General features: G+C 36.1%; 1 protein-coding gene across 3 annotated transcripts in view; it reads left to right on the top strand.

The window, feature by feature from the left end:
- The first annotated feature begins 44 nt into the window (after positions 1 to 44).
- Positions 45 to 27431, top strand: part of Topbp1 (DNA topoisomerase II binding protein 1) — a 78929-nt gene continuing 51542 nt past the window's right edge. Inside the window, exons 1-12 of one of the 3 annotated variants that reach the window (XM_010625479.3) lie at positions 45 to 113; positions 614 to 704; positions 3395 to 3529; positions 4889 to 5032; positions 6027 to 6208; positions 7754 to 7950; positions 10079 to 10258; positions 11401 to 11570; positions 22041 to 22204; positions 22357 to 22604; positions 25822 to 26180; positions 26912 to 27084. In XM_010625479.3, coding sequence (XP_010623781.1) covers positions 621 to 704; positions 3395 to 3529; positions 4889 to 5032; positions 6027 to 6208; positions 7754 to 7950; positions 10079 to 10258; positions 11401 to 11570; positions 22041 to 22204; positions 22357 to 22604; positions 25822 to 26180; positions 26912 to 27084 — 2036 coding nt within the window. In that variant the 5' untranslated portion in view covers positions 45 to 113; positions 614 to 620. Of the gene's footprint in view, positions 114 to 613; positions 705 to 3394; positions 3530 to 3954; positions 4149 to 4888; positions 5033 to 6026; positions 6209 to 7753; positions 7951 to 10078; positions 10259 to 11400; positions 11571 to 22040; positions 22205 to 22356; positions 22605 to 25821; positions 26181 to 26911; positions 27085 to 27431 lie in introns of those variants that run through there. The other 2 variants (XM_010625481.2, XM_010625480.2) reach the window with 2 other exon arrangements.

Genomic DNA, 27431 nt, shown 5'->3' with positions numbered 1-27431 from the left:
GCCTAGAGACCTACAGGATCCATCGAGGCGAGTAAGGACCCAGCGTCCCGTTTGTCGCTTCTGGGGGATCGCGACGCTTCCTCAGGCCTTCCAGGCCCTAGCTTCGTGTCGGGGTAACCGGTCCTCCGCGGGCCTGGTGGGTGGGCCTTTGATATCCGAGAGAACGCGGCTTCTGTGTTCCGTGAGCTAGGCCTTTCTTTCGGTTTTGGGGAACTGGAGCATCTAATTTTTGGGGAGGGCTGCTGCGTATATATTTAAAATCTGTTAGGGATGAACAAACCTCGCGGGCCGTGGATACCAGCAGCCACAAATGGGCTCTGAGTATTCTTAAGCCTAGTTCAATAGAATGACCTTTGCCTAAGGGGCCAGTAGCAAGAGCCCTGAATGTATTCAGTTTAGAACATTAGTTTTGCAAGGATTAGTGTTGTCTTCTTTCTCCTTGACTTTGCCGACGTTCTAGGGTTTCTTGCAAATGTCACGGATGAATTCACGGGCAAGGCCAGAATGTCTATCCTTAGGCATTCTGGTCTACACGGGAAAGTAGGTGCATTAAACGTTTAACTTCCTACATAATGTATTTTTGTTCTTGTTAATGGTACCTTTATTTTGGCAGTTCAACAATGTCCCCAAATGGCCAAGAACCGTTACTTGTGAAGTTTTTAAAGTGTTCAAACAATTCAGAATGTTTTTTTAAAGCTCTTGAGGTAAGAATAGTTGAACTTGTCTTGTTTGATGTCATTAAGTATTTTTGATATGTTGGACTTTACGTCTTAATAATAGAAATCTTTCATATGATTTTGCTGTAATCTGTTAATATAGGTATATCGTTACATAATTTGATATGAGTATGTCATGTATTTGGAGGTGCTTGAAATCTATTTTGACATTTTGGTTGAATATAGTTGATCTGCAGTTCTTGAAAATGGTTTTCTTTTTATACTTACTAGATTGGTACTTTGTGTGCTGAAAAGTTTTGGGTTGGTCCTGTATTGGTTTTTGTTAAAAGTATGTTTTATTATGCAGAGTGACAGGATGAGGAGTATTAAAGGTTTGCTTCTTACAGCACCTAGCAGCATCAGTATGGCCTAGGAGTTTGTTAGAAATCTTGGGCCCCAACCCAGACTTGACAGTTAGAATCTGCATTTTAAATGAAATTCCTAATACCTATTGACGTTTGAGAAACAGTTACACAGGTTTTTTTCCTTCAAGTTCATTCATTCAGCAAGTATTTATTGAGTGTCCATGATCTGATAGGTCCCACTATAATACTTGGGATACATCTGCAGCCAGAGCCCCAAAGATTTCTCCTCTCTCAGAGCTCACATTCTGGCAGCAGCAGGAAATAGATATTAATCAGATGATAAATGAGAAAAGTATATAGTGTGTTATTATATGCTAAGTGCTATGAGAAGAGAAAAAGCAAAATTTAAGGGGCTCCAGAGAATGTTTATTGGAGAAGGAAACAGGAAGGTTATAAATTTATTAAGTAAAATATAATCAGGTTAGCCTTTGTGAAGATATTTCAGTAAACTTGAGTGAGATAGTCCTGTGGGTATGTGGAAGAGAGTTTCAGGCAGAGGACGCAACCATGTCCAGGGCCTTGTGAACGTGCTTGTTGTGTATATCCAATATTCTGGTGGCTGTAGTCAGCAAGGGATGAAGGAAGAGAAGCAGAGAATGCTCCAGAAAATAAAAATAAAGTCATATAAGACTTAGGCATGGTAGGGCATGCCTACAATCCCAGCACTCTGGGAGTCTGAAGTAGTAGGATTAAGAAGCCCAGCCCAGGGAATTTAATTTTTTAAGATCCTGTTTTAAAATTTTAAAAAATGAAATTGAAAAGGGGACTGGGGATTTAATTCAATGACAAGGCCCTGGTTTTAATCTCAGTACCTCAAAAAAAAAAAGTCATATAGGGTCTTGTGAGCCATTGTGAAGACTGAAGTTTTCCTTCATTGGAGAGCCTCTAGAGAGTTTTAATCAGAAGAACAATATATCTAGTTTTAAAAGACCACCATAAGTTTGTTTTGTTTTCTAACATAGAATTTAAATTTGTTCAGACACTATTTAAGTGCTTACTGGGTGTCAGGATATGATAACAAACAAGACACATCATGAACTTTTCATTCTTATAGGGGAGAGGCAAAAATATATATATACTTATAAAATATTAGTGCTATTTTTTCTTCTTAGGCTTAAGTGATGAGGGTTTTAAGAACATGATCAGTTTGATCAGGGGATGGGGTATATCTCAGTGGTAGAGTGCTTGGGTAGCATACACGAGGTCCTGGGTTTGTTTAATACCTAACACTACTGCTTTAAAAATGAAAAAAGAGGGCCTGGGATTTAGCTCAGTGGTTCTATCGCCTGCCTCTCAAGTGCAGTAGACCCGAGTTCTATTCCTGCTACCAACCAACAAACAAAAAAAAAAAACCCCAAAACAAAAAAAACATTAATTAGGGTCTGGGGATTTAGCTCAGTGGTTCTCCTGCCTAGCAAGTGCAAGGACCCAAGTTTGATACCCAGTACCCCCCCCACCAAAAAGAAAGATAGTAAATCATGATTAGGGACAGCCATCTGCAAGGAGGTGATACTTAAGCAAGACCTGCTAGAAGTGAAGGATTACATCAGTTGAAGACCTGGAAGAAGAAAGTTCCCTGCTGCAAGAAAAAGAGCAAAGCCTCTAAATGAGGTCATGTTTCCTTTGTTGCACTTTATGCCAGTGAGTGGGTGTGGCTAGAGATAAACCCTGGTAAGTGTGGGGAGACAGGTAAGGGCCAGATCATGTGGTCTTTTGGACCATGATAAAAAATGTGAATTTTGAGTGTGAGGGGAAGTTGTCTGGGTTTTTTCCCTCCATTACTGGAAATTGAACCCAGGGCTTTCTCTGAGCTACATCCTCAGTCCTCCCACCCCCACCCCTCGGGACCTTGCACTTGTGAGGCAGGTGGCAGTACCACTGAGCTAATTTACCCTGGTATCCTTAGCCTTTTTTTATTTTTATTTTTGAGACAGGGTCTCACCAGGTTGCTAAATTGCCCTGCTGGCTTTACCTTTACAATTCTGCTTCAGCCTCCAGTCCAGGATTACAGGCATGAACCATTGTGCCCAGCTGTCATTAGAGAGTTTTGAGCAGAGAATTAACATGATCTGATTTTTTTGGTTTTGTTTTTCAAGGGGTGGTGGTGGGTAAAAGGTTAAAGTGCTGTGTGGAGAATAGATTTAGGGCAAGGCAGGGAGAAGTAGACCACTTGGGAGGCTTCTACAGTGGTGTAGGTGAGAGGTTATATTTGCTTTCAATAGGGAAAAGGATTTTAAGATGTGTATTGAAGAGGTGATAGGACTTAAATTTGGAAGACTAATTTCAAGTATATTATTTCATTTTTACTTTCAGTCAATGAAAGAATTCCAATCAAAAGAATATCTTCAGATTATTACAGAAGAAGAAGCATTGAAAATAAAGGAGAATGATAAATCTCTTTATATCTGTGACCCTTTTAGTGGTGCTGTCTTTGATCACCTTAAAAAGGTTTGCTAACTTCCAGATATTTCTTTGGTAGACTGTGCTTTTTTGGTTTTCACTGATCACTAAGTATGCAAATTCTGCATGCACTGGGATTCTTTTGGTTTGGGGAGATTGCAATAATATTTTCTGAAAACTTATCTTGTATAGTAGGCTTTTATTATTTCAAGGACTATGGCTCCATTTAGTATAAGTGAATCTTGTAATTAAGCAGTTCAGTGATGGAGTTTATTGTACTTAAAACTCAGATCGTAACATACATCAGTGAGAAATAATAGCGCAGTGCAACATAGTTCTTATTAACTTACTTTCTGTGTGCTTTTATACACCAATTTTAGTGTTTTTTTTACCTTGTATCTTGTCTGAAAATCATCTTAGAAGGAAGCATTTTTATACCAATGAGCCATCTTATTTCTTTTTGTTGATTCTAGAGTCTACTGACTCACTTTTTGGTGTCTGGACAAGAGAGAAGCATTGAAATAAAAATTAACTGGCTATAATTCCATCCAGATTACAGAGAAGTGGTTCTTGTTTGAAGGAGAAGAAAACATAGCCGAGTAGGTAGATGCAGTATCTATACAATTTATGGAAAGTCTGTGCCCATGCTGCCAAGAGCATTATTGGTGTAAGCCTCCTCTTTGAAATACAACTCCTTGTCAGAGTCAGTAGCATCAAAAACTCATTGTGTTATTTATGACTGACGAAAAGATAGTAGTAGTCTTTTTCTTGTAGATATTTAGATCCGTTGTGTAGTGATGATTTTGGCAACTGGGGCTTTTTAGTTTGGCTTGAGCATGCTCATGTTGAATGTCACCTTTCTTCACTTAATATCAGTGAAAATGAAAAGTCATTGTTTCATTTTTTTATCTTAGACATCTCTGCTGGTCTTCTTTAGAAAGACAGGGAGGTATAAAGTACTTGAAACCCAAATGTAGAAACTGCCTTGGATTATACAGCTTTTGGTAACAGGTTTTTTAGAAGGACTTACTATAGGCTTTTATTCTTTTAAACTGCCTCATTGCTTGAGTACTTCATTTGAAAAGTATGCATAGGTGCTTCCTACTTGTAGCGTAAGATTATTGCATTACTGTTGTGTTTGTTTCAGAGATTAAAATTTTGATACTAGTTTTGAGTGAGGGGCTCTCAGAAGTTACTTCTTTTGACAGTTAAGTTTAATTTGCTTTTTTGTGTGCATGTTTATTTACTGTGAGAAATTAATGGTCTTTTTATTTTCTTCTAACAATTTGGTGATTTTTCTGCCATAGTGAGTAACTTCTGTAAATAATTATAAAAATTACCAAATGTAATTCTGTAAGATTGGTAGTCTTTTCCATCTTAATGTACTAAAAAAATTTTTTTTTGTAGCTCAGCTGCAGAATTGTTGGTCCCCAAGTAGTCTTATTTTGTATGCATTACCAGCAATGTGTCCCAAGAGCTGAACATCCAGTTTATAATATGGTTATGTCTAATGTAACTGTATCTTGTACAAGCCTGGATAAAGAGAAGAGGGTAAGTATTGAATATTACTGTATATCTGTTTATCTCCACACTTAATTTTTCACTGCATAAGAAATAATTTAAAAGACTACTGGCAAGTGTGAGGTACTGAGTTTGATCCCCGGTACCACAAACAAACAAACAAAAAAGACTGTTCACTTGGTATTTGTATTCATGACTTAATGAAATGTAGTATGCAACAATCAACAGTGTATATCTTTTTGTAAATCAATTGAATACAGTCCATTTTGCTGAAAATTGGATAATTGAAGTTTTTTTTTTGATTTAAAAGGAAACTCACTTTTTCTCCTACACTCAGAGATTGCTTTTTTTAATTACATTTTCCCATCATAGATGGATAATCTTTAAAAAGGAATTCCAGGAATTCCAAGGTGGGACATGTCGGTAATTCTAGCGCTTGGGAGACTGAGACAAGAGCATCATTGCGAATCCAAGGCCAGCCTGAATTACATAGTGAGATGCTGTCTCAAAGGGGGAATGGGGAAGGTTTCAAAATAGTATAAAAATATATTTTATTGTATTATACAGGTATAATTTATATTTTTTAAAATACATGCTATGTAAAAGTATAATCTTTATTATAGGACCAAAATAGTTCAATAAATTCACGGAGTTGCAAGAAAAGAAATATAGTCACTTGTCACTTAATAGTGGTGATATGGTCTAAGAGAAGTGTTGCTAGATGATTATATCATTGAGTGTTCTCGCACAAATTTATATGGCAATGATGTCATTAAGCAGTATAATCTCATAGGGACCAAGCTGTTGTTTGTTTTGTCTGTGCACTGAAACACACTATGGCTAGGAAAATAGTTATTCTTAAATTTATAATTCATATTCATTTTCCAAAAGTAGTTTGGTTAATTAACTTTATAGTAGTGTGAAATATTTGTATATTTATGTTATCAACATAGTATGGAATATTGTATAAAAATAGAAAAGATTGTTTGCTTTGGTATTAATATATTTTCTTTTGGGGCTGCAGGAAGAAGTTCATAAGTATGTACAAATGATGGGTGGACGAGTATTCAGAGATCTTAATGTATCAGTAACTCACCTTGTTGCAGGAGAAGTTGGTAGCAAAAAATACTTAGTTGCTGCAAATCTGAAGAAACCTATTTTGCTCTCTTCTTGGATACAAACACTTTGGGAGAAGTCACAAGAGAAGTAAGACAGACCCTCATATTTATAGATTTGTTTTTTTATTAATACATGCTTGCAGTACAAAATGATTACAGTCATTGCGGAGAGTTAGTACATGTATATAACACCTCTTCAGTTCTTTTTATGTCCCCTTCCCCTCCCCTTTCTCTTATGTTTATAGATTTGAAAAAATGATGCAATCTATTATTTTGACATAATCCGAGTTTTCCTAGATTAACTTTTATGGTATTTTCTTTGGATTTGTTATTCAGAGACAAAAATAGGGTCATTCTTTCTCCAGGAAAAAAGAAGAAAGGAAAAAAAAAGCAGAACAGAATCTACAAGTGCTTATTAGCAGGGTGTAAGTTGACAGGTAGAATAGGCTATGGCCGGAAGATAAATGCTTTGATGATAAAGTTGTTCTGAGCAGTGTTTCTGAAATCACTGAGAAAATCATTTTTTCAGCACTGTAGTTCTTATGTTACATTATCCTTCAATACCTTGCCCATATATTAAGACGGAGAATAAATTAGCCATTTTGGCAGTCATTCCCTGCAAAGGGGGCATATATAAGATTGAATATAAACATGTAAGCTGTAAGCTGAGCTGTGATCAATCATGTAAATTTTGCCTGTTTCACCTCTGGCCTGAGCTTTGCATTAGCTGTATGTAGGGAGCGAACAAGATAGTGTTCCTTCCCTCGTGGAGCTTGGAGCCTTTCTCAAGGGGCACACTGAAGTTTTTCCTGAAAGTTAATTGACAGCTAAAAATCTAGGTAGCAAGGAATCATAATGGCTTGAAAATTCTATGAGCACTTTTCTGGGCTTGTTTTCAGTAGAATTCTGCATCTCTTCAGTATGTCTCCATATCAACATTATGTTCCCAGACTGATTGCATAATCAGCATATCTGTATAGCACAGCAACAGAATGATGATATTTTATTGATATCCTGCCAAAAGTCATTGCTTTTGCTTATAGATTAATGAAAGAATTTAAAACTCTTATTTTTAGTAGACAACCAAAAAACCTTAGGGTTTTAAAATAGAGATATAGGCTTATATATTTGAAAGATGTACCTCTTTAACCAGCAAGGGCTTAAAGTTAACGAGATAGTGTTTTTCCCTTGGACCATCTTTACTTGAAAGATAGTAGTTGAAATACTACTTTTTATTAGAGACATGATGTTGAACTTGGTGAGTATAATCCTGAGTGATAGTTCCCTTTTCTTAAAAATTTTTATAAATCTTTTAAAAATGAGGAAATTGTGCATGGTGGCTCATGCCTGTGATCGATCCCAGCACTTTGGCAAACAGGCAGGAGAATTTTGAGTTGAGTGCCAGCTCTGCCAGCTTAGTGACTGAGACCCTGTCTCAAAGGGGAAGGGGGCGAGGCAGGGCTGAGGTTGTAGCTCAGTGGGAGAGCTGTGGATTCAGTCACTAGGACTTGAGGGGAAAATGAGGAAAGTGGTAATGATATTTCTGTGTGTCATTATGCTTTTAGTAAATTTTAAACTATCTGATATGTTTAATGTGTTCATTTTTATTTCTTTTTATCATTTGTTTTTCCAGCAAAATAACTAAATATACCGATATAAACATGGAAGATTTCAGATGTCCTGTTTTTCTTGGCTGTGTAATCTGTGTGACTGGTTTGTGTGCCTTGGACAGGAAGGCAGTTCAGCAGCTCACAGTTAAGCATGGAGGCCAGTACATGGGACAGTTGAAAATGAATGAATGTACACACCTGATTGTGCAGGAACCAAAAGGTAAAAACTGTATTTTACAAATGGACAAATGTAATTTTGTTTTCTAGTATGTTACATTTTAAAATCTCTTTTTTTTTTTTTTGTACCGGGGATTGAACTCGGGTCCTTGCACTTGCAAGGCAGGCCACCGAACCACTGAGCTATATCCCTGACCCTACATTTTAAAATCTTAATAAAAATTTTTTTTTCTGACATGCTATTATGTAATCTAGCTTGGTATTTTTTTTCTCCTAAAATCTTGTAAAGATAGTTTGGATCATAGACTGTAGAGAGATTTCATGACCATCCTAATATTTATCCATGTCATTGCAAATATAAAAAACCTAACACTTTCTATGATATTTTAATCTGATCTGTTAGAGCCGGAGATTTAGCTCAGTGGCATAGGGACTGCCTCATAAACGCAAGGTCCTGAGTTCAATTTCTGGTACAAAAAAAAAAAATCTGACTTATTAGATATTCACTTGATCTTAATGGAAAGGCCAAGAAGCAGTGACTTATTAGATCTTTTAGTAAAGAGCAAAAAACATAGGGCTGGGGATTTAGCTCAGTGGTTCAGTGGCCTGCCTTGCAAATGCAGACCCGAGTTCAATCGCCGGTACCAAAAAAAAAAAAAAAAAAGGCAAAAAACAAAACTCCCCAATTACCAAATAATTCAAAGAAAAGTTTAGGTAAATAACTATGGTACATACCCAGTGGAATGTGGAATTTCTTTTTCTTTTTCTTTTCTTTTCTTTTTTTTTTTTTTGTACAAGGGATTGAACTTGGGTCCTTGTGCTTGCAAGGCAGGTGCTGGAACCACTGAGCTAAATCCCCAGCCCTCTAATTTCTTTTTAATAACTGATTTAAAAGGCTTGAAGTTGTATTTAATTGAATCAGTCAGCTTGACTGAATGAACTAGATTTTTTACTTCAAGATTCAGTTTGCAGATCATGAGGAAGTAAAATAATAAATTGTATTAGTGATAATTCTTTAAACTTTATTCTAGAGGATATTGTTCACTAGTATTCATATATATAGAAACATGAGAAAATAATTTTAATGTTTTTATTATGTCTTTTATATTGGTACTATTTTACTAAGCTAACTAGATAAATAAGAGTTGACAAAAATTTTTAATGTTGATTGGTAATTATCCTTAAGTCAGAATTTTGGTTTTGACAATTATGAGTAGAATTGACACTGCTGTGGTTTTCTGAATCTGAAAGCAGTTCATCCATCGACCCAAGAATGCCCAAAAAAGCTAGTTGTGTTGGTAGAGATGCCTGTAATTCTGGAGGCTAGGCAGATGATCAAAAGTTCAGACCCACTCTGGACAATTTAGCAAAACCATGTTTCCAATAGAGAGAGTTTTTGAGATAATACAAGCAACAACTATCTATTTGCCTATTCTTGATTTTAGAAACCTTTGAAATTGGAATAAATCCTTTTGGCATTTATTATATTACATACATTTGGTTTTCACATTTGTCTTATACATGCCTTACATGCTTACTAAAACCATGTCAAGCCAGGTGTGGTGGCGCACACCTGTAATCCCAGCACTTGGGAGGCTGAGGCAGGAGGATTGCTGTGAGTTTGAGACCAGCCTGGGCTACATAGTGAGTTCCAGGTCAGTCTCAACTACATAGTGAGACCCTGTCTGAAACCCCGCCCTCAAAAAAAAAAATAAATAAAACCATGTCATAGGGCTGGAGATTTAGCTCAGTGGCCCAGTGCCTGACTCACAAGTGCAAGGTCTTGAGTTTGCTCCCTGGTACTGCCAAGACTGAAAAAAAAAATCATAGTTTCAAGTTAGCTCCTTTTTATAGATTAAGAAACTGGTCTAAAGAAATTAAGTGATGGACCCTTTATCCAGACAAGTTCAGTATTATTAGTTACCCAACAGTTGCCTGTGTCTGTTGCAAGAAGATAAGCCCTGCATCTCCGGAGTATGTATTTATAGAGTACAAAAATATGATTAGATAATGACCTAAATTTTTGCTTTTTAGCATACTCTGTAGCATAGCATGTAAAAATAAGACTAATTGCTGGTAACGTTCAATTTTGTTTCAGGTAGTTTTTAAAAAATAAACTATTACACTTTGAATATTTCTTAATTTCTCTATTTATTTCTTAACATAAATAGGTCAGAAATATGAATGTGCCAAGAGATGGAATGTACACTGTGTGACCACACAGTGGTTTTTTGATAGTATTGAGAAAGGCTTTTGTCAAGATGAGTCTATATACAAGGCACAGCCTAGACCAGAAGCAAAGACTCTGCCTGATACTTCAACTCCCACTGGTCAGATCAGCACAACTGATAGTAAGTCTCATTGAGATTAACATAATAGATTTTCTTTTGTTTTCTTTTTTTTTTTTGGTACCAGGGATTGAACTCAGGTCCTTGCGCTTGCAAGGCAGGCCACTGAACCGCTGAGCTAAATTCCCGGCCCTAAAATAATAGATTTTCTATAGAATTCATTTGTTAAAGTGAGCCTGTTACAAAGTGGTACAACACTTATTTACCATTTTAAGATAATAAATTTGATCCTAAGCATGGCAAAAAAAAAAAAAAATGTTGTAATGAAAAAAAAAAAAAAAAAAATGTTGATTTGTTAATAGGATCACTGAGATATAATAGAGAATTTCTAATTTTTTCCCTATGCTTCTAGGCTTAATTGTATAATAAAATAGCTAAATTATATAGTTGTAGTAAAATTTAGTCCAGAACTGCTTCTGACATTTCTTCTTAGAGTGAATAATTGCTTTCTTCCAGTACCCTGATATAATGCAAGAGATGATCAAAGACATTAAAAATACTAATGGATGAAGACTTAAGATAATTTTTCAGAGCTTTCCTGGTATAAATATTAATACATTTTACGAATTCATCAGGATTATTATAGATAGAGATACTTGTATAACAATTAAAAGTGTTGCAGTTTAAGTCCCACACTGGCAAAATATTACAAATTTATTTCTTCAATTTTTATTTTTTATTCATACATGTTTATAGTACATTAATGACTACCTTGTGGGCAGTTGGTGCATGTACGTAGCACATGTAAAATTTTTTTCAAATATAAGTTTCTTGGACTTTAAGGCCGGCAATTTCATATTATGAGAAACAAATGAGAAACAATTTTATATTTCCTTTTCATGTTTTGCCACCAACTTTTCTGTTAAAAACCTTTCAATATGCAAGGTGTGGTGGTATATGCCTGTAATACCAGCACTCAGATGGCCGAGATAGGAAGATTGCTTTGAGTTCAAGGCCAGCCTGGGCTACATAGTGAGTTCAAGACCAACCTGAACTACATAGCAAGACCCTGTCTTAAAAAAATACAATCTCTGACTCTTTGAAAATTGTTTCTAGACCTTGGGTTATGGTAAAAATTAATTTGGAAGACAAAATATAATGACTATTTAATGTTCATAAATTTATACTTTTTAAAAAATATATAGGCCGAACTCTTTCAGATGTCAGCCACATTTCCAACATAAATGGAAGTTGTATAAATGAATCCATATGCAGTTCAATTGTTAATAGCAAATTAGAACCTACACTTGAAAACCTGGAATATCTGGACATCAGTGCATTTCAAGCACCTGAAGATTTATTAGATGGTTGTCGGGTAAGTAGTACATCTTTATTTAATAAATGCAGAAAGTAGTAATATACCTCACCATTTCCTATCATGAGTCTGAAGGCCCCTCAGAGTTGAACTTGCACTTTATTACTTAAACCCTCCACTAAACTAAAAAGATACTCTCACTGTGTCGATCCCTTAGTTGTGAGGATCCCTTGGCCTGGGATGGTTCCTTCATCTGTTATCTTCCAAAATTCATTTCACTTTTCAACTCCTCTGAACTCTTTCAGTTGCAGTAATCTATTGTGCTTTGAAATTCTTCATTTGAGCCACTTATTAGGTTTTTATTTATAAGTATTATTAAATATTTATGATGTATTAACCCTGCTCATCATTTCATGCTATATTACTATGTTGTACATAATCGCACATCCCACAAATAACTCTTAATAGGTACTATCTTGAGGTTAACACTTAGAAAATTAAAATTCTTTTTCGCTGTCATACAGACATTAAATAGCTATCTATCCACCCCAAAGTCTATATTCCTAATCCAGAGAGGCCCTGCTTTGTTCAGTGTCTCTTGGACTATTAAAATTTTTGAACCAGGTGTGGTGACATATACCTGTAATCCCAGAACTCTGGGAGGCTGAGGTAGGAGTATCACAAGTTTGACCCCAGCCCGGGCAATTGAGTGACTTAGTGAGACCTCTCAGAATTAAACAAAAAGAAGAAATTTAAAAAAGAACCAGGGATATAGCTCAGTGTAAAGGCCCTGGATTCAATGCTCAGTACACAAAAAGAAATAAATGTAGTTTTAATGTGTAAGTATCTTATAAGTTCGTTGATAGAAACATAATATATTGTACTTTTTCTGATCTTCTACATCTCGATACTAAATGTATTCCTATTTGTAAAATGACTAGTTTGGTTTCTGTTTTATTTAAAGCCACAAAATACTTCAGGTAACTACATGACACATAACAATGCTTATGGATTGTAATGGAATGATTTTTTCGAATAGTTTTATTTTTTTTAATTTTTAATTTTATTAGTATATGTTTGTAGTTCATGCAGTTTACAGTCATCTTGTGGTGTGGTTACATGTACATACCACAGCTTGTTTGTTTTTTATTACCCCCTTCCCCCTCTTTCTCCCTCCTTCTCCAACTCCCCTATTTCATTTTTCATTCTTGTTGATATTGTTAATCTTAGCTCATGCTGTGGCATATAATGTTTACATTGATTGAGGCTATTAGGTTCCTGTACATAGCATATCTTTATTCTACTTATTTCCCCTTTTCTTCCTCCTCACTCTTTGTGCTCTTTCCCTTGGACCATTTCCCCATTGCAAGAGATCCATCTTCTTGTCCCCTTCTGTCCATATTTATTATTCTCTTTGTACTTTGCCTCACTCACGTGAGAAGACCATACAGTGTTTAAGCTTGTGTGTCTGGTTTATTTCACTCAATATTATATTTTCCAGGTACATCCATTTCCCTGTAGATGTCTAAAATTTGTCATCCTTTATAGCAGAGTAGTATTCCATTGTGTTGTAGTTTACATTCCCACCAACATTCCTTTTTCACCACAGCCTCACTGGCATTTGTTACTGTTTGATTTCTTAATGATTGCCATTCTTTATAGAGTAAGATGGAATCTTAGCATTGTTTTAATTCACATTTTCTTAATTGCCCAAGATGTTGAACATTTTTTCGTGTATTTGTTGACCATTTGTATTTCTTCCTCTGAAGTGTCTGTTCATTTCTCTTGCCCATTTCTTGACTGGATCTTTACGTTTAGGTGGTATACTTTTTTTAGTTCTTTATATATTCTAGATATTAGTCCTCTGTCTGAAGAGTAGCTAACAAAAAATTTTTCCCATTCTGCAAATTGTCGCTTCACTCTACTGATTGATTCTTTTGATGTACAGACAGTTTTTAGTCTGGTATAATCCCATTTGTTAATTCTTGCACAATTGAGGTTCTGTTTAGAAAGTTCTTTCTTACATCTGTGTCTTTTAAGTGTTTTATTTATTTGATCTTCCAGAAGGTTTAACGCTTCTGTTTTAACTTTTAGATCTTAGGCCCATTTACATTTTAATTTTAGTTTTATATATGGTGAACAGTAAGGGACTTTTTTAAATCTTCTGCACACAGATAGCCAGTTTTCCCAGCACCACTTGTCGAATAGGCTGTTTCCTCCAACATATGCTTTTGGCCCCTTTGTCAAAGATCAAGTAGCTGAATGTGCCTGGGGAAGTTTCTGTATCCTCAGTTCTGTTCCATTGATCCACATACCTGTTTTTGTTTCAGTATGGTGCTATTCTTATCACTGTTGCTTTGTAGTATAGCTTGAAGGCAGGTATTGCTATGCCTCCTGCTTTGCTCTTATTGCCCAAAATTGCTTTTGCTATTCTGGGTTTCTTCTGGTTCCACATGAATTTTAGGATTGATTTTTCTATTTGTTTTCTTTCTTTCTTTTTTTTGGTACTGGGGATCTAACTCGGAACCTTCCACTTGCAGTACAGGCTGCAGGACCACTGAGCTAAATCCCCGGCGGGATTGTTTTTTCTAGATCTGTAAACATAACACTTTTGGGAGTGTGGCCATTTTGACAATATTTATTCTCCCTGTCCAGGAGCAGGAGACATCTTTCTGTTTTCTCATTTCCTGTTCAATCTCCTTTTTCAGAGTACTATAATTTTCTTTGTAGAGATTATTCACTTCCTTGGTTAAGTTTTCATTGGTTCAGTATTTCATTTTTCTTGAAGCTACTGTGAATGGTATTATTTTCATGATTTCCTTTTTATCCCATTCATTATTGGTGTAATGATTTTTGTGTTTTAATCTTCTTCTGCTACATTTCTAAAATATTTTATTCTAAGAGTTTTTTGGTAGAGTTCTTTAGGTTTATGTAGAGAATCATGTCATCTTCAAATAATGATAATTTGAGACCTTCCTTTATAGGTATCCTTTCTACTTCAGTGTCTTGCCTAATTGCTCTGGCTAATGTTTCATGTACATTGTTGAGTAGAAGAGCTGATAGTGGACATCTTTGACCTCTTCTTGATTTTAGGGGGAATACGTTTAGATTTCCCTATTTAGTAAGATGCTGGGTATTTGTTTCTAATATACAGCTTTTATCATATTCAGATATAGTCCTTCTATACCTGCTTCCTTCAGGGTTTTTATCATGAAAGGGTGTTCAAAAGCCTTTTTTGCATCTATTGATATGATAATGTGGTTTTTGGCCTTCCTTACATATGTTGAAATATTCTTGTATCTGGGGTGAAATCTACTTAGTCGTGATGTATGATCTTTTTGATTATGTGCTACATTCTGTTTTACTAAGATCTTGTTGAAGATTTTTGCATCTATTCATTAAGGAGATTAGCTTATAAATTTTTTTTCAGTTGGTCTGATTTTGGTATTTAGGGTAATATTGGCTTCCATAAATGAGTTTGTGAGGACTCTATCCTTTTCAGTTTTTTTGAAAAGCTGGTGCAGTACTGGTGATATAACATACTTAGAGGTTTTGTCAAATTCAGCAGTGACTACATCAGGTCTTGGCCTTTACTTAGTAGATTCTTTTTTTTTGGTACCAGGAATGGAGTAGATTCTTTATTATTGTGTCTATTGAATTGCTTGTTTATTGGATTGTTAAGCACGTTTATATCTTGTATTAGATTTGGTAATTTGTATGTGTCTAGGAATCTGTTCATTTCTTCAAAGTTTGCTAATTTGTTGAATTTTATTTAGTTACTTATTTTTTTGGAATGTAATTTTTTGAAGCAGTTATTCTTAGGATTTCCACAGCGTATGTTGTGATTTCACCTGTTTCATTTCTGATTGCATTGATGTGATTCATTTCTTGCTTTCTCTTGGTAAGTCTGGCCAGGGCCTTTTCTATTTTATTCTTTAAAACAGCTTTTCAATTCTTTGATTAAAAAAAACTTTTTAGTTTCAATTTCATTTATTTCTGCTCTTATTGGTATAATTTTCTATTTTGGTTTGGGGCTGTTATGTTGTTGTTTCTTAAGTATTTTGTAAGGTTGTTTGTTTGAGATTTCTCTGTTTTCCTAATGTGAGCATTGATTGATATAAATTTTCCTCCTAGAACTGCTTTCACATTGTCACAGAGGTGTTTTTTTTTTGTTTTTTTGAAGAATATAGATGGTAGAGTTTTCAGTCCATGATCAGTTGGCTCTGAGGCTGGGATGGCAAACAAGCATCACAGAGGAGAAATAACATGGCACACACAAGGTCACAAAGGGAATTACCAGCATCTTTCTGCCTCTCTAATCTTACTCAGGTTCCTTAGGGTGGGTAGCACCCACACCTTTAATCCTAGTGCCTTTGAGCCTAGCATTACATCATGAATCAATTCCAGCTTCACACTCTAGATCAAGCCTATGATTGCATGCGGCTTTGGGGGGACATCTAGACCCAAACCATAACATTCTGCCCCTAGCCCCGCAAAGACTCGTGTGTGTGTGTGTGTGTGTGTGTGTGTGTGTGTATTCCTTTGCACAAAAGGCATTTAGTCCACCTCTAAGAGTTGCCAAAGTCCTAATAGTTTCAGCATTGCTGAAAAGTCCAAGTCCAGAGTCTCCTCTGAGATTTAAGGTAAACTCATATGTGCATGCCCCTACAAATGAAAAGTCGAACACTTTCAGCATTCAGTGGCACAAAGTAGACATTACCATTCCAAAAGGTACAAACGGGAGGATACAAAGGAATGGGACCAAAGTAAGTCCAAAATCCAGTAGGATAAACATTCAGTTCCATAGTTCCACTTTCAACATCCCCAGCAATCTGTGGCATGTTGTAAACTTCCAAAGGCTTTGGTAGCTCCACCCCTGTGTCACTTCAGGTGGTTGTAGCTCCCATGGCTTCCTTCTTCAACCAGCTCTGCTCCTTCTTTGCAGCTTTTCTCAGATTATCCATGCTCCTGGCTTCTTTAAACTTCTGGGGTCTCCACTGCACCGTTGGCTTCATAGTTACTGATTCACACACACTACCCTCACAGGAATACAATGCCTAGCTTCCCAGGCCTTTTTCTGAAATCAGGGTGGAAGCCTCCCTGGTCCCATAACTCTTCCGTTCTGCAAGTACCTGAAACCAGTGCCACGTGGATGATACCAAGGTCTGCTGCCAGCTGAAGCAGTAGCCAGACTTCTCTGTCTCTTGATTGTAGGGGTAGAGTGCCTGGATCACTGAGCACTCTGAATCCAATCCCAAGGAACCAGTTCCCTAACCTGCCATTTTGGAACAATTTCCCTAAGCTGCCATTTTGGGACAACTTCCCTAGGCTGCATCCATTCTGAAACATGGTGCTCTGGGGCTTTCTTCTCAAAGCAAAATCTTTTCACCTTTACAATTCTGAGACTGCAACGTGTGGAGTCCTGCTGCTTCCTATGATACCCTCAGGCCATTTCTTGTTCCTCTTCAGCAATCAAGATCTCCTCTACTGACAGCTTTATTGGAGCTTCCTCTCTGGCCGAACTCAAAATGTTTTAAATTATTCTGCTGGACTTTTTGTTCTTGATTCTTAGCATAGATCTGGCTAAAAGCCCTAACAATAGCTATGCCACTGCCTCAATATTCAACTGCCTTGAAATTTCTTCTGCAAGATTAATTAGTCCACTGCCCCTAATCTCAGTCTCAGGCAAAGTCTCAGGAAACCAACAAATGAAGACAAACTTTCTGTCAATCCATAACACACATTGTCTGGAGTCCAACACCCAGAGCAGTCTTTCTTCCTAGCAGAAACCTCCCTAGCATGGTCTTATAAGCTTTATGGTCTTCTGATCTCTGATCAGAATCTCCCATACAGAATCTCCATTCCAGCCCTACTTCTTCAGCTGGCAGCTCAGAATCTTTCAGCAAAGTCTCTGAACACAAGCAAAATGCAGGCAAACTTTCTATTAAGCCATTACGCACATCATCTGGAATCCAGCAATCAACGCAGTCCTTCCCAGCAGAAACATCCTGAGCCTGTTCTTTACAGGCCTTTTGGTCTTCTGAACTCTCACTAGAATCAATACAGCCTAAGGCATTCCACTGCTGCTTCTGTAGCCAGTGTCTCAGATCTTTCCTGAATCTTCTTCCCATAAGACAGTTCCAAAGGCTTTTGAGCCACATTGTCAAGTAATGTCACAGCAACGACCCCACTTTTCTGGTAGCATATTTCTGTTAGTTACTTTTCTCTTCATTGCTGAGACAAAATGCCCAACACCAAAGTTAGAAGGGAAGGGGTTTATTTGGCTCACATTCATAGAAGTTTTGGTCCATAATCAACTGGCTCTGAGGCTGGGATGGCAAGCAAGCATCACAGAGGAGAAATAATAGGGTACACAAGGCAGCAAAGGTAACAAGGGCCACAGAGGTTTTGATGTCAATTGTCATTAAATTCTAGAAATTTTTCGGTGGTGCACACCTGTAATCCCAGCACTCAGGAGGCTGAGGCAAGAGAATAGCTGTGAATTCGAGACCATCTACGTAGTGAATTCCAGGTCAGTCTCAACTATGTAGTGAGACCCTGTCTCAAAACAAAACAAAACAAAAAAATTCTAGAAATTTTAAAATGTCTTCATTGATCCATTGGTTGTTGAGGAGTATGTTGTTAATGTACCAGGAGCTTTTGCCTTTTTTGAAATTTCTTGTGTTGCTGATTTCTGTTTGTGGTCTGTGATCTTTTTTTTTTTTTTTTTTTTTTTTTTGTATTAAGCAAGCTTTGTGGACAAGTTTATGCTCTGTTTTGGAGAAAATATAGTGTGCTGCTGAAAAGAATGTATACTGTGTCATAGAGGAGTAGAATAATTGCATATATCCATTGAGTCCAAATGTTCAGGGGTGTGGTTCAACTCTGAAATTTCTTGATTGTTTTTTTATTTAGTTGATCTTTCTCTTAGTGAAAGTAGTGTTAAAATCCACTATTATGATTGTTAGTGTTTTTTTTTTTTTAATCTTTTAATTTCAGTAGTTCTAGTTTTATAAAGATTAGTGCTCTGGGTACATATATGTTTACCAGTGCTATCTCTTCTTGTATTGTTTCCTCTACTAGGTAGGAGTGACCTTCTTGGTCTCTTCTAATCAACTTGAAGTTTATTGAGTCTGATAGAATTTCTACTCTTACTTGTTTTCTGGGTCCTGGTGCATGAAATGTTTTTCATCCTTTAATTTTTAGTCTGAATATCTCTTTGGATTAGATGAGTTTCTTGAGTGCAATAGATTCTTAGATTCTCTTTTTGGATCCCATCTGCCAGTCTTGGGTCTTTTATTTGAAGAGTTGAAGCTGTTAATATTGAGAGATACTACTGAAATAGGTTGGTCATTTACTATCATTACCTTCTGTATCTGTTGATATGTCCTTTGTTCTTCTTTTGTGCTGTTGTTTATCCTTTGACCTCACTAGTTTGTTTGTTTGTTTGTTTCTTTCTTTCTTTCTTTCTTTCTTTTTTTTTTTTTTTTGCGGTACCAGGGATTGAACTCAGGACCTTAACACTTGCAAGGCTGTTGTGGTGCTCCTGAGCTAAACCCCTGGCCCCTGATTCATTGTTTCTGTTGAGAATATTCTTAAGTATTCTCTCTAGAGCTGGTTTAACACTCCTATATCTTCTGGGCTGGTCTTTTTCATGGAAATACCTTATATCTCCATCAATTTTGAAGGATAGCTTTGCTGGGTAAATTAATCTGGATTGGAAGTTATTTGCTCTTTGGACTTGAAATACTTAACTCTAAGCTCTTCTGGCCTTTAGGATTTGAGTTTAGAAGTCTGCTATGATTTTAATTGATTAGCCTTCATATGTGATTTTTGGTTTTTCTCTGGCTGCTTTTAAAATTCTGTTATTTTGCTGGATATCTGGTAATTTAACAAGGATATGCCTTGGTGAGGTTCTTTTTTCATCATAATTTTTTGGTGTTGTGTAAATATCACTTACTTGTATTTTAAAGTCTTTTCTTATATTTGAGAAATTTTCTTCCGTGATTTCTGTAAATGTGTTAGTGATCCATCTGTGCTATCTTCTAGTTTATTTCTAACTGCAATTAGCCGTACATTGGTTTTCTTGTCGTCTAGTAGCTGCAGGATAGTCTTCTCTTGTTCTCTTTATTTTCTTTTTGGTTCCCCTGAGCTCTTTATCATAATTTACTATTTTGTCCTTAATGTCAGGTGTTCTGTCTTCACATTGGTCATTTTTGCAATGTATAAATTCTATACACTTTTTAAATTTCTGATATTTTTGTGACATCTTTACAAGGATTTCATATTGTTGTTTTTTCCCATTTTGAACTGTTCTGGTTAGCACATCCAGTTTTTTATCTTTTATTTCCCTGAAATTTACCAGGGGCATATTGAGTGAAATTGCTGTAAACTTTTAGTTCATTTCCTCCTTCAACTAGTCTATTTTCTTCTTCCCATCTATGAACTTTTCATAGATTTCTGCTTCCTCGTATTCCTGTTTTTTTTTCTCCCTTTGCGATCCCTGTTTTGCTTTGTAGAGGTTCAAAGATCTATTTCCTTGCTTCCTCAGTCTTCTGTTTGTTTTGTATATGTTTTTTAAAAAATAATATGTGGTCCTTTTTTCCCATCTGTTTTTTGGGGAGGGGTTGTTTACTGCAGATTGGGGGCTGGAGAAGTGAGAGTTTGTGGTTTATATGGAGATTTTTAACAGGATGTCACCTCCCTTTGAATAATCTCCAGCTTTGTATGTCCTGTTCTGGTATTCATTCCTTCTGTTATTTACTTTAAGTGATGTCCACTGTGTCCCTGTGTTTTGCCAAAAGACTTACTTCTGATTATAACTGCATCTACAGGTAAAATGTTACAACAATTGTATATGATACCCTTTGCAGTTACTCTTCCCCGCCCTTTCCATATTCTCTATGTACACTGAGAGTTTATTACCTGTAGTTGTTCTGCAATGAGGAAGGTAGGTGAAGTGGGGTGAGAAGAATGGATGTTAGACACTAAGGGGCAATTTTGAAGAGGGGAATAGTGGAAGATGAGAAGAAAGAGTTGATGTAGGATCTGATTTTGTTGGAGTACTTTTAGTTGGGTTGAAGTGTTATTATTGAGAATTTTTAGAGGAAACTTTGTGGGGACAAGGGTGAGACATGGGAAAAGGGGATTTATTTTGTGATTGAGAAAAAGCTATGTGGTTGCTAGAACTAGCTGATAGAGAGCAGTCTGCCAGAAGATGTGGCTAGGGGCCAGAAGTGATAGGGGCTGCAGGACTGGTTGATATTCACCGACTTGCAGAGGAAGGCCAGGTACTTTACTTTCTGTAGAAGTTGCCAGAAATGTTGACCCCCTCATACTGCACAACCACTACCTTCCAGCCCAACAGTACTTGGTTGGCCATGATGGCCTCCAGGCAGCTCAGAAGATAACCTTGGCCATCTATCCCCAGGATATGTCCTGTGCCATCTTCAGCAGCCACCTGGGATAAAAATGAGAGTTTTAAAATATACTTTATTTCTTAATTCTCATCTAGTAGCAAAGATTTATTGTATTACTGTTAAGAAGGAAATTTGCCAAAGTGTCTCATGCTTCTATACTTCTAAAACTTACCAATTTGTTGGTAGAACAGAAAATATTTTGTTTAATCTTTTATTCTAGACTATATTAGTTCTAGATATGAGTTTTAATTATTCTTTACATATAGGAAAGTATCTGTATCTTAATTTTAAAATTAATAATGGAGGTAACAATTTGGCATACCAATTCAGGAAGAAATCTGTCGTTCTTAAATTTTTAAGACACCTTATATAAAATAGAGGTGAAAGATTTTTGTATTGATGAAATTGGGTTAGATATATATGTCCTGATAATTGAAAATAAATTTTGATAAATTTGCATTTTGTCCTTGGCTCTTACGTATTTTGGTTAAACTAACTATGAAAAAGAAACCTCTTTATGGGTAAGAAAATTAAAGAGCTTAACACATTCACAATGGGGCTATAATTTGTATGTTTTGCTGCCAGGTGGCTTTGAACCACCTGTGGTTCAGGTTGCATCGTAGAACACTCATGCATGTACCACTGGTGGTTCAAGTTGGTGGGAATGTGTTAGGAACTGAAAACAGTGATTTAAGCCTAGATATTTTGAAATCATAATTATCATAATTATAGTATTATTTCTATAATTACTTTAAAATTTACTAGTAAGACCATCACAATTTAAGAAGCTGCCTGCATAACTAGAAATGGCTATGTTCCAGTATTTAGATGATGTTGGATTCTGACTTCTCTTTTATTTAAAGCTGTAAAATACTTATCAATATCTACTATGAAAGATAGTAATACTGTGGGGTTGTAAAATTTATTTTTAGCAGTTTCAGAAAACACTTCATTTTTAAATGTATCCTAAAATGTGTACAAATCGTCTTATACACATTGGATTTAAACATTTATTTCTTTTACTTTTGGATATCTATTCTTAATTGTTTTTACTGGGAAATCAAGCGTCTTAAACACATTGATCTAAAGCAAGTATTTTCTTTCTTTGTAGATATATCTTTGTGGTTTTAGTGGCAGAAAGCTAGATAAACTGAGAAGGCTTATTAACAACGGAGGTGGAGTTCGTTTTAATCAGCTTAATGAAGATGTAACTCATGTTATTGTGGGAGATTATGATGATGAATTGAAGCAGTTTTGGAATAAATCAGCACACAGGTTTTGTCAATTTTTAATTCGAAGCAATTTTTACTTGTGTAATGATTGTTGTTAAAATTGCATGTCTTTGCAGCATGGGACTGCTTGGAAGTGAGATGATGGTCTTCATATCTTAAACTAATGTAGCTTAAACTTCTTTGTTGTTTTTGTAGGCCTCATGTGGTGGGAGCAAAATGGTTGCTGGAATGTTTTAGTAAAGGTTACATGCTTCCTGAAGAAATGTATATCCACGCTAGCTACAAGCCAGTAGAAATTCCAGTTTCAGATCAACCTGAGAGTAAAACAGCTCTTTGCAAAAAGAACAGCAGCTTCTTTAAGAAAGACTTTGCTTCTAGTGAAATGCATGAACAGGCTGATGAGGATCTGCTTTCTCAATATGTAAACAATAATTCCACAGTAGGTAAGAAATACTTGATTTGTATTTGTAGGGGTCGTGGTTTCTAAGAAATACTTTATTTGCTGAATACATGCATACATACATGTTCTCTGCCAAGATTTTAAGTTAAACCTTTTCATCCCCTTAAAATTTTGTTGGTAAGTTTTTTCTGAGCAGGCAAGGCTTTTGAGCTCTGAACCCTTTAATCTTCTCTTCTGTCTTCAACCAACTGGCTCCATTTTGATCTATTATTACACATATTAGCATTGCTTTCGTGCAAGTTTGTGATCATTTGTAACAAATGCTTCTGACTGGATTACTGAGGTCTTTAATGCCTGCAGTGGTGCACTGAGGACTCTCACCTCAGCATGTAGTTTTACCAGCGTGGTAAGGCAGATTTTCAGTGAAGAGTTAGAAACACCTTTTTCTTTCTTTTGTAAAATGTAGAATGTATTGTGAAATATTTGATATATATATATAAAAAGATACAAAGAATGTGATGAGTAACATGTTATCTAGTTATAGAAAATAGAATTATTGCTGTCAAAAGCCTCTAGTGAATCCCTCTTCATTTGTCTTATAACCTATATCATGCATATATATCTATAAACAGTATATGCACTGTTTCATTTTATATCTATTTTAACTTACATAAATCATACATGGTGGGCCGGGGATTTAGCTCAGTGGTGCTGCTGCCTGCCTCGAAAGTGCAAGGTTCAAGTTGGATCCCTGGTACCAAAACAAACAAACAAAAAATCATACATGGTATGTTCTTTTCTACTACCCACCTTTACCTAATAGGAAAAATACTTGCCTAACCTAGGTATCTAGCTGTGAATATACTGCACCCAGGTGGATGGATATACCATAGTTTGTCACTTTTCCACTATGATGTTTTTGTCATGTTCCTTTGTTGCCATTAGAAACACACTGTTGAGATTGTTCAAGTATTTCAACTTGTACATAACTTGTGCAGAAGAATTTTTCTAGTGTATAAACCCAGAGTGACATAGTTGATTCAAGGGAATATGTAGATCTCTCTTACATAATACGGGTTGCTTTCTGAAGGTTGACTTGGTTTACCAATGTGTACTCCAATAATTATTTCATTTTCTCCTGTTTGTCCCATTCTTCTGCCCCTCCACCCCCTGAAAATCTTTTTTTTTTTATCTTATCTTGGATGGATTAATCGTGCTTCCTCCAATCCTGAATCCTATAGATTTATGTATATATAATATTTATATTTTTAATGATCACCCTTGGAACTTTAATGTACATCATAACAAAATCTAAAGGTAACTAGTACTTTCTTCCTCAAAAACCTTAGAATACTTTTATCTTTTTTTAGTCTGTAATTATCACAACAAACAATACTTCCTAACACAGCTGATGTGATTTTTAATATTTTCATCTTTTTAGTTTCACAATTAGGTGTTATTATTATTTTATGTAGTGAAATTTGTTTTGATTTACCAGGATCTATAACTGTTTCTTTGCCCCCCCTCTTTGCATTTCTCATTTCTGCCACTTTATATGTGACAAGGCAAGTTGCAGAATCTATTTAAAACCTGAGATGTGTTTTGGAGAAAAGGAATATAACTGATAATTCTATTTTACAGTTAACATTATGTGAGTATTATGTGAATATACCATCCAGACACAGTGCTTATCTTGAGTGTTTCTTTTTTTTTGAGATGGGGTCTCACTATGTAGTTCAAGCTGGCCTTGAACTTTCAGCCATCCTCCTGCTTCAACCTCCCAGGTGCTGAGATTACAGGTGTGCACTGCCATGACACCTTGAGTGAATCCTTGTATAGTTTCTAGGCTTGCTAGAATTCCGTAATGCAAGGTGAATGTTTTCACCAAAGGGGTAAACAGTATAAACAATTTAGAATTTGTAGTTATAGTCTGTCTCTGTCACATACTTTGTTTTGTTTTGACAACCATTTAAAAATATAAAAGTTATTCTGAATTCACAGACTATATAAAAACAGTCTGTGGGACCCATTTGAGCCTCTTATCTGTAGTATGGCAACCCCAGTCATAAAGTACTACCTTCCTGTCAACGTCTAGTGCGTTGGGGGCCCTGGGTAAGGGTCACGCAATAACCAGGACACAGGGGATGCAGAGAAGAATAAACAACTACATGCTTTACGAGAGTTAGTAGAAGCAGGATATATTAATCATTATATCGTGACATTACCTTAGTACAAACTTCATACAGTCTTCAGGCTGTTGAGATAATGTCTGTCTCCAGCTAATTCTAAGACTCAATATTATGGTTATGAAAATACAAAATAAAGCTCTTATATGTAAAAACATTAGGAGACAAATAGTCACAAGAGCCACTTCCTTATCCCAAGATAAATTCTAGCAGAACATTAAGATGTAGGCAGCGAAAGTATGCTTTCTCTTCACTTGGCCTGCCAAGCATCCAGGCACCTCAAGTTACTTCGTAGATCCTGGGAGGAAAGGTGTAGTTTGTTGACTAAATCTCCACACCTTCCAACATACTCCACTAGAGTTTTTAAAAATATCTTATTACTACTTTTTGTATTTTAAGCCCCAATTTGACAATGCTTATTGGAAATTAAGAACTGTATATTTTAATGACACTTATGTTTTTATATGGGTATGATATATATTTTTATTGTATTATCTGTGTATCAGTTAACTTTATCCTAAAATGGCATCATCGAGATAATTTGTATTTGTCTTCAATAACTTACTCTCTTAAGAAATCTACACAACTTAGTAGCTCCGATTTCAGTAAGAAACATCTTGGGAATTTTTAGAAATAACTGATTTTTTTCTTAGTGCATTTATATAGTTGTCCCCATGTTAAGGGCTTCATAGTTACACCATTTAGGCCCATTAATTCTGTTTTTCCTTTAATATCTTCTTAGTGCTATTGTAAATTATCTAAACCAGTTTTGAAACTAAGACAGGCCTATAGGAGCGTCATAACTGTCAGCTTTTTCATTTCTAGCACAGTAGGAATACATAGAACTAACATGATTGCCGTTGTCCTTCCTAATGGAAGATGGTGATACTGATAATATTCCTGGTCACCCTGAGGATGGTGTAGATCCACATCCCTTCTTCATTGTGTACATTTAAGCCTTAGTTGAGTAAGTCTCTAAATGATCAGACTTGTTGTTATATTAATATGCTTGTTTGGAAATGAACTTTAACTATAAGGTAGATTATCCATTAGAGAACTATTTTTCTCTTCCAGTGGAAGCTAACAAGTCTGAAGCTGCAGAGTCTGAAGTTGGGCCCTGTAATGGCTCTACTCGTGTTGGGCCCTTTAATGATTCTACTCACATTTCTCTACAAGAAGGAAACCAGTCTTCTGTCAGTCATTGCCTCCCTGATGTTTCTACAATTACTGAAGAAGGCTTATTTAGCCAAAAGAGTTTCCTTATTTTGGGTTTTAGTAATGAAAATGAATGTAACATTGCAAACATCATAAGAGAATATGCGGGAAAGATTGTATCCCTTCCGAGCAGAGTTGTTGCAGATTATGCTGTAGTTCCCTTGCTGGGATGTGAAGTAGAGGCAACGGTTGGAGAGGTTGTTACAAATACGTGGCTGGTAAGAAAACACTAACAGTTGGAATGCACTATTGAAGGATATTTGAATGAATACCAAAAGTGATAATGTTTAGTTCTTAGGCAGTTTAATTTAAAGAAATCGACACTTACGTTTTGAGTACTATCTATCTAGACTTTACTTTTAGCAAAGAAAATGTTTAAAATACAAAATTATGTAGACCTCTTGGTCCTGATCCTGGTGGAGTGGAGGTTACTGTCCCAGGGATCACAGTAACAACATTCCTTTTTCTTTTTTGGTGGGGTTCAGGGTCTTGCTCTGTAATTCAGGCTGGCCTTAAACTCACTGTATAGCCCAGGCTGGCCTTGAGCTCACAGTGATCCTCATGCCTCAGCCTCTGAAGTACTGTGATTATAGGCATGTGCCACCAGTCCTGGCCCTTAGTAAGTTACTCTAGGTCAATCCCATACTATTTATTTTTCCTCACAACCAAAGTGTGACGTGCTTTTTCAACATCTCAAGAATTAAGAGAAAAAAATGATAAATGAATACATTGGAAAAAATGAATTTTGAAAAATTTCAACTCCAATCTTTGTGATTTTAATATCTAAATGTAATGAATTTATGTCTGTATTGTTCTTTAGATATCATTTTCATTTTAAGTATTTACGTTAACATTTCATTGAAACTAAAACTGGTACTATATTTGAATTAGTGTTAACCACTAGTTTCTTCATCCAGGTTGACGTTACTGTTTCTCTTGTTTTTAAAAGGTTACTTGTATAGACTATCAGACTTTAATTGATCCAAAGTCAAATCCTCTCTTCACACCAATCCCAGTAATGACAGGAGTGACTCCTTTAGAGGATTGTGTTATTTCCTTCAGCCAGTGTGTTGGAGCAGAAAAAGATTCTCTGATATTCTTGGCAAGTTACCTTGGAGCAAGGTATGGGATGTTTTAATGTGCCTGCTGTTGTGTACTTTTTAATTTATTTTGACTTACTAGAAAGCATTTTAATTAGAATTTGGCCAGGTATTTTTATTGTATTTGTGAGTAATGGATAGTGTATCTGATGGCTCAAGGTGATAGAGGGCAGGAAACAATGAGCTGAATGTCTGGCAAACATTTAAGACCACAGGCATTAACCAGGCAGGTATGCCACACAACTGTAATCCTGACACCTGGAGGCTGAAGTGGGAGAATAAAATGTTTGAGACCAGCCTGGGCTACAAAGTGAGTTTGAGGCCAGCCTGGACTGTATGGTGAGACCCTATCTGGAAAAAAAAGAAAAA

The sequence above is a fragment of the Fukomys damarensis genome, unplaced genomic scaffold, assembly GCF_012274545.1.
Source record: "Fukomys damarensis isolate Sample0158 unplaced genomic scaffold, DMR_v1.0_HiC HiC_scaffold_37, whole genome shotgun sequence".
In the NCBI taxonomy this organism is placed as follows: domain Eukaryota; kingdom Metazoa; phylum Chordata; class Mammalia; order Rodentia; family Bathyergidae; genus Fukomys; species Fukomys damarensis.
The sequence above is the reverse complement of the archived record's forward strand: the minus strand, read 5'-3'. Positions and strand labels throughout refer to the sequence as shown.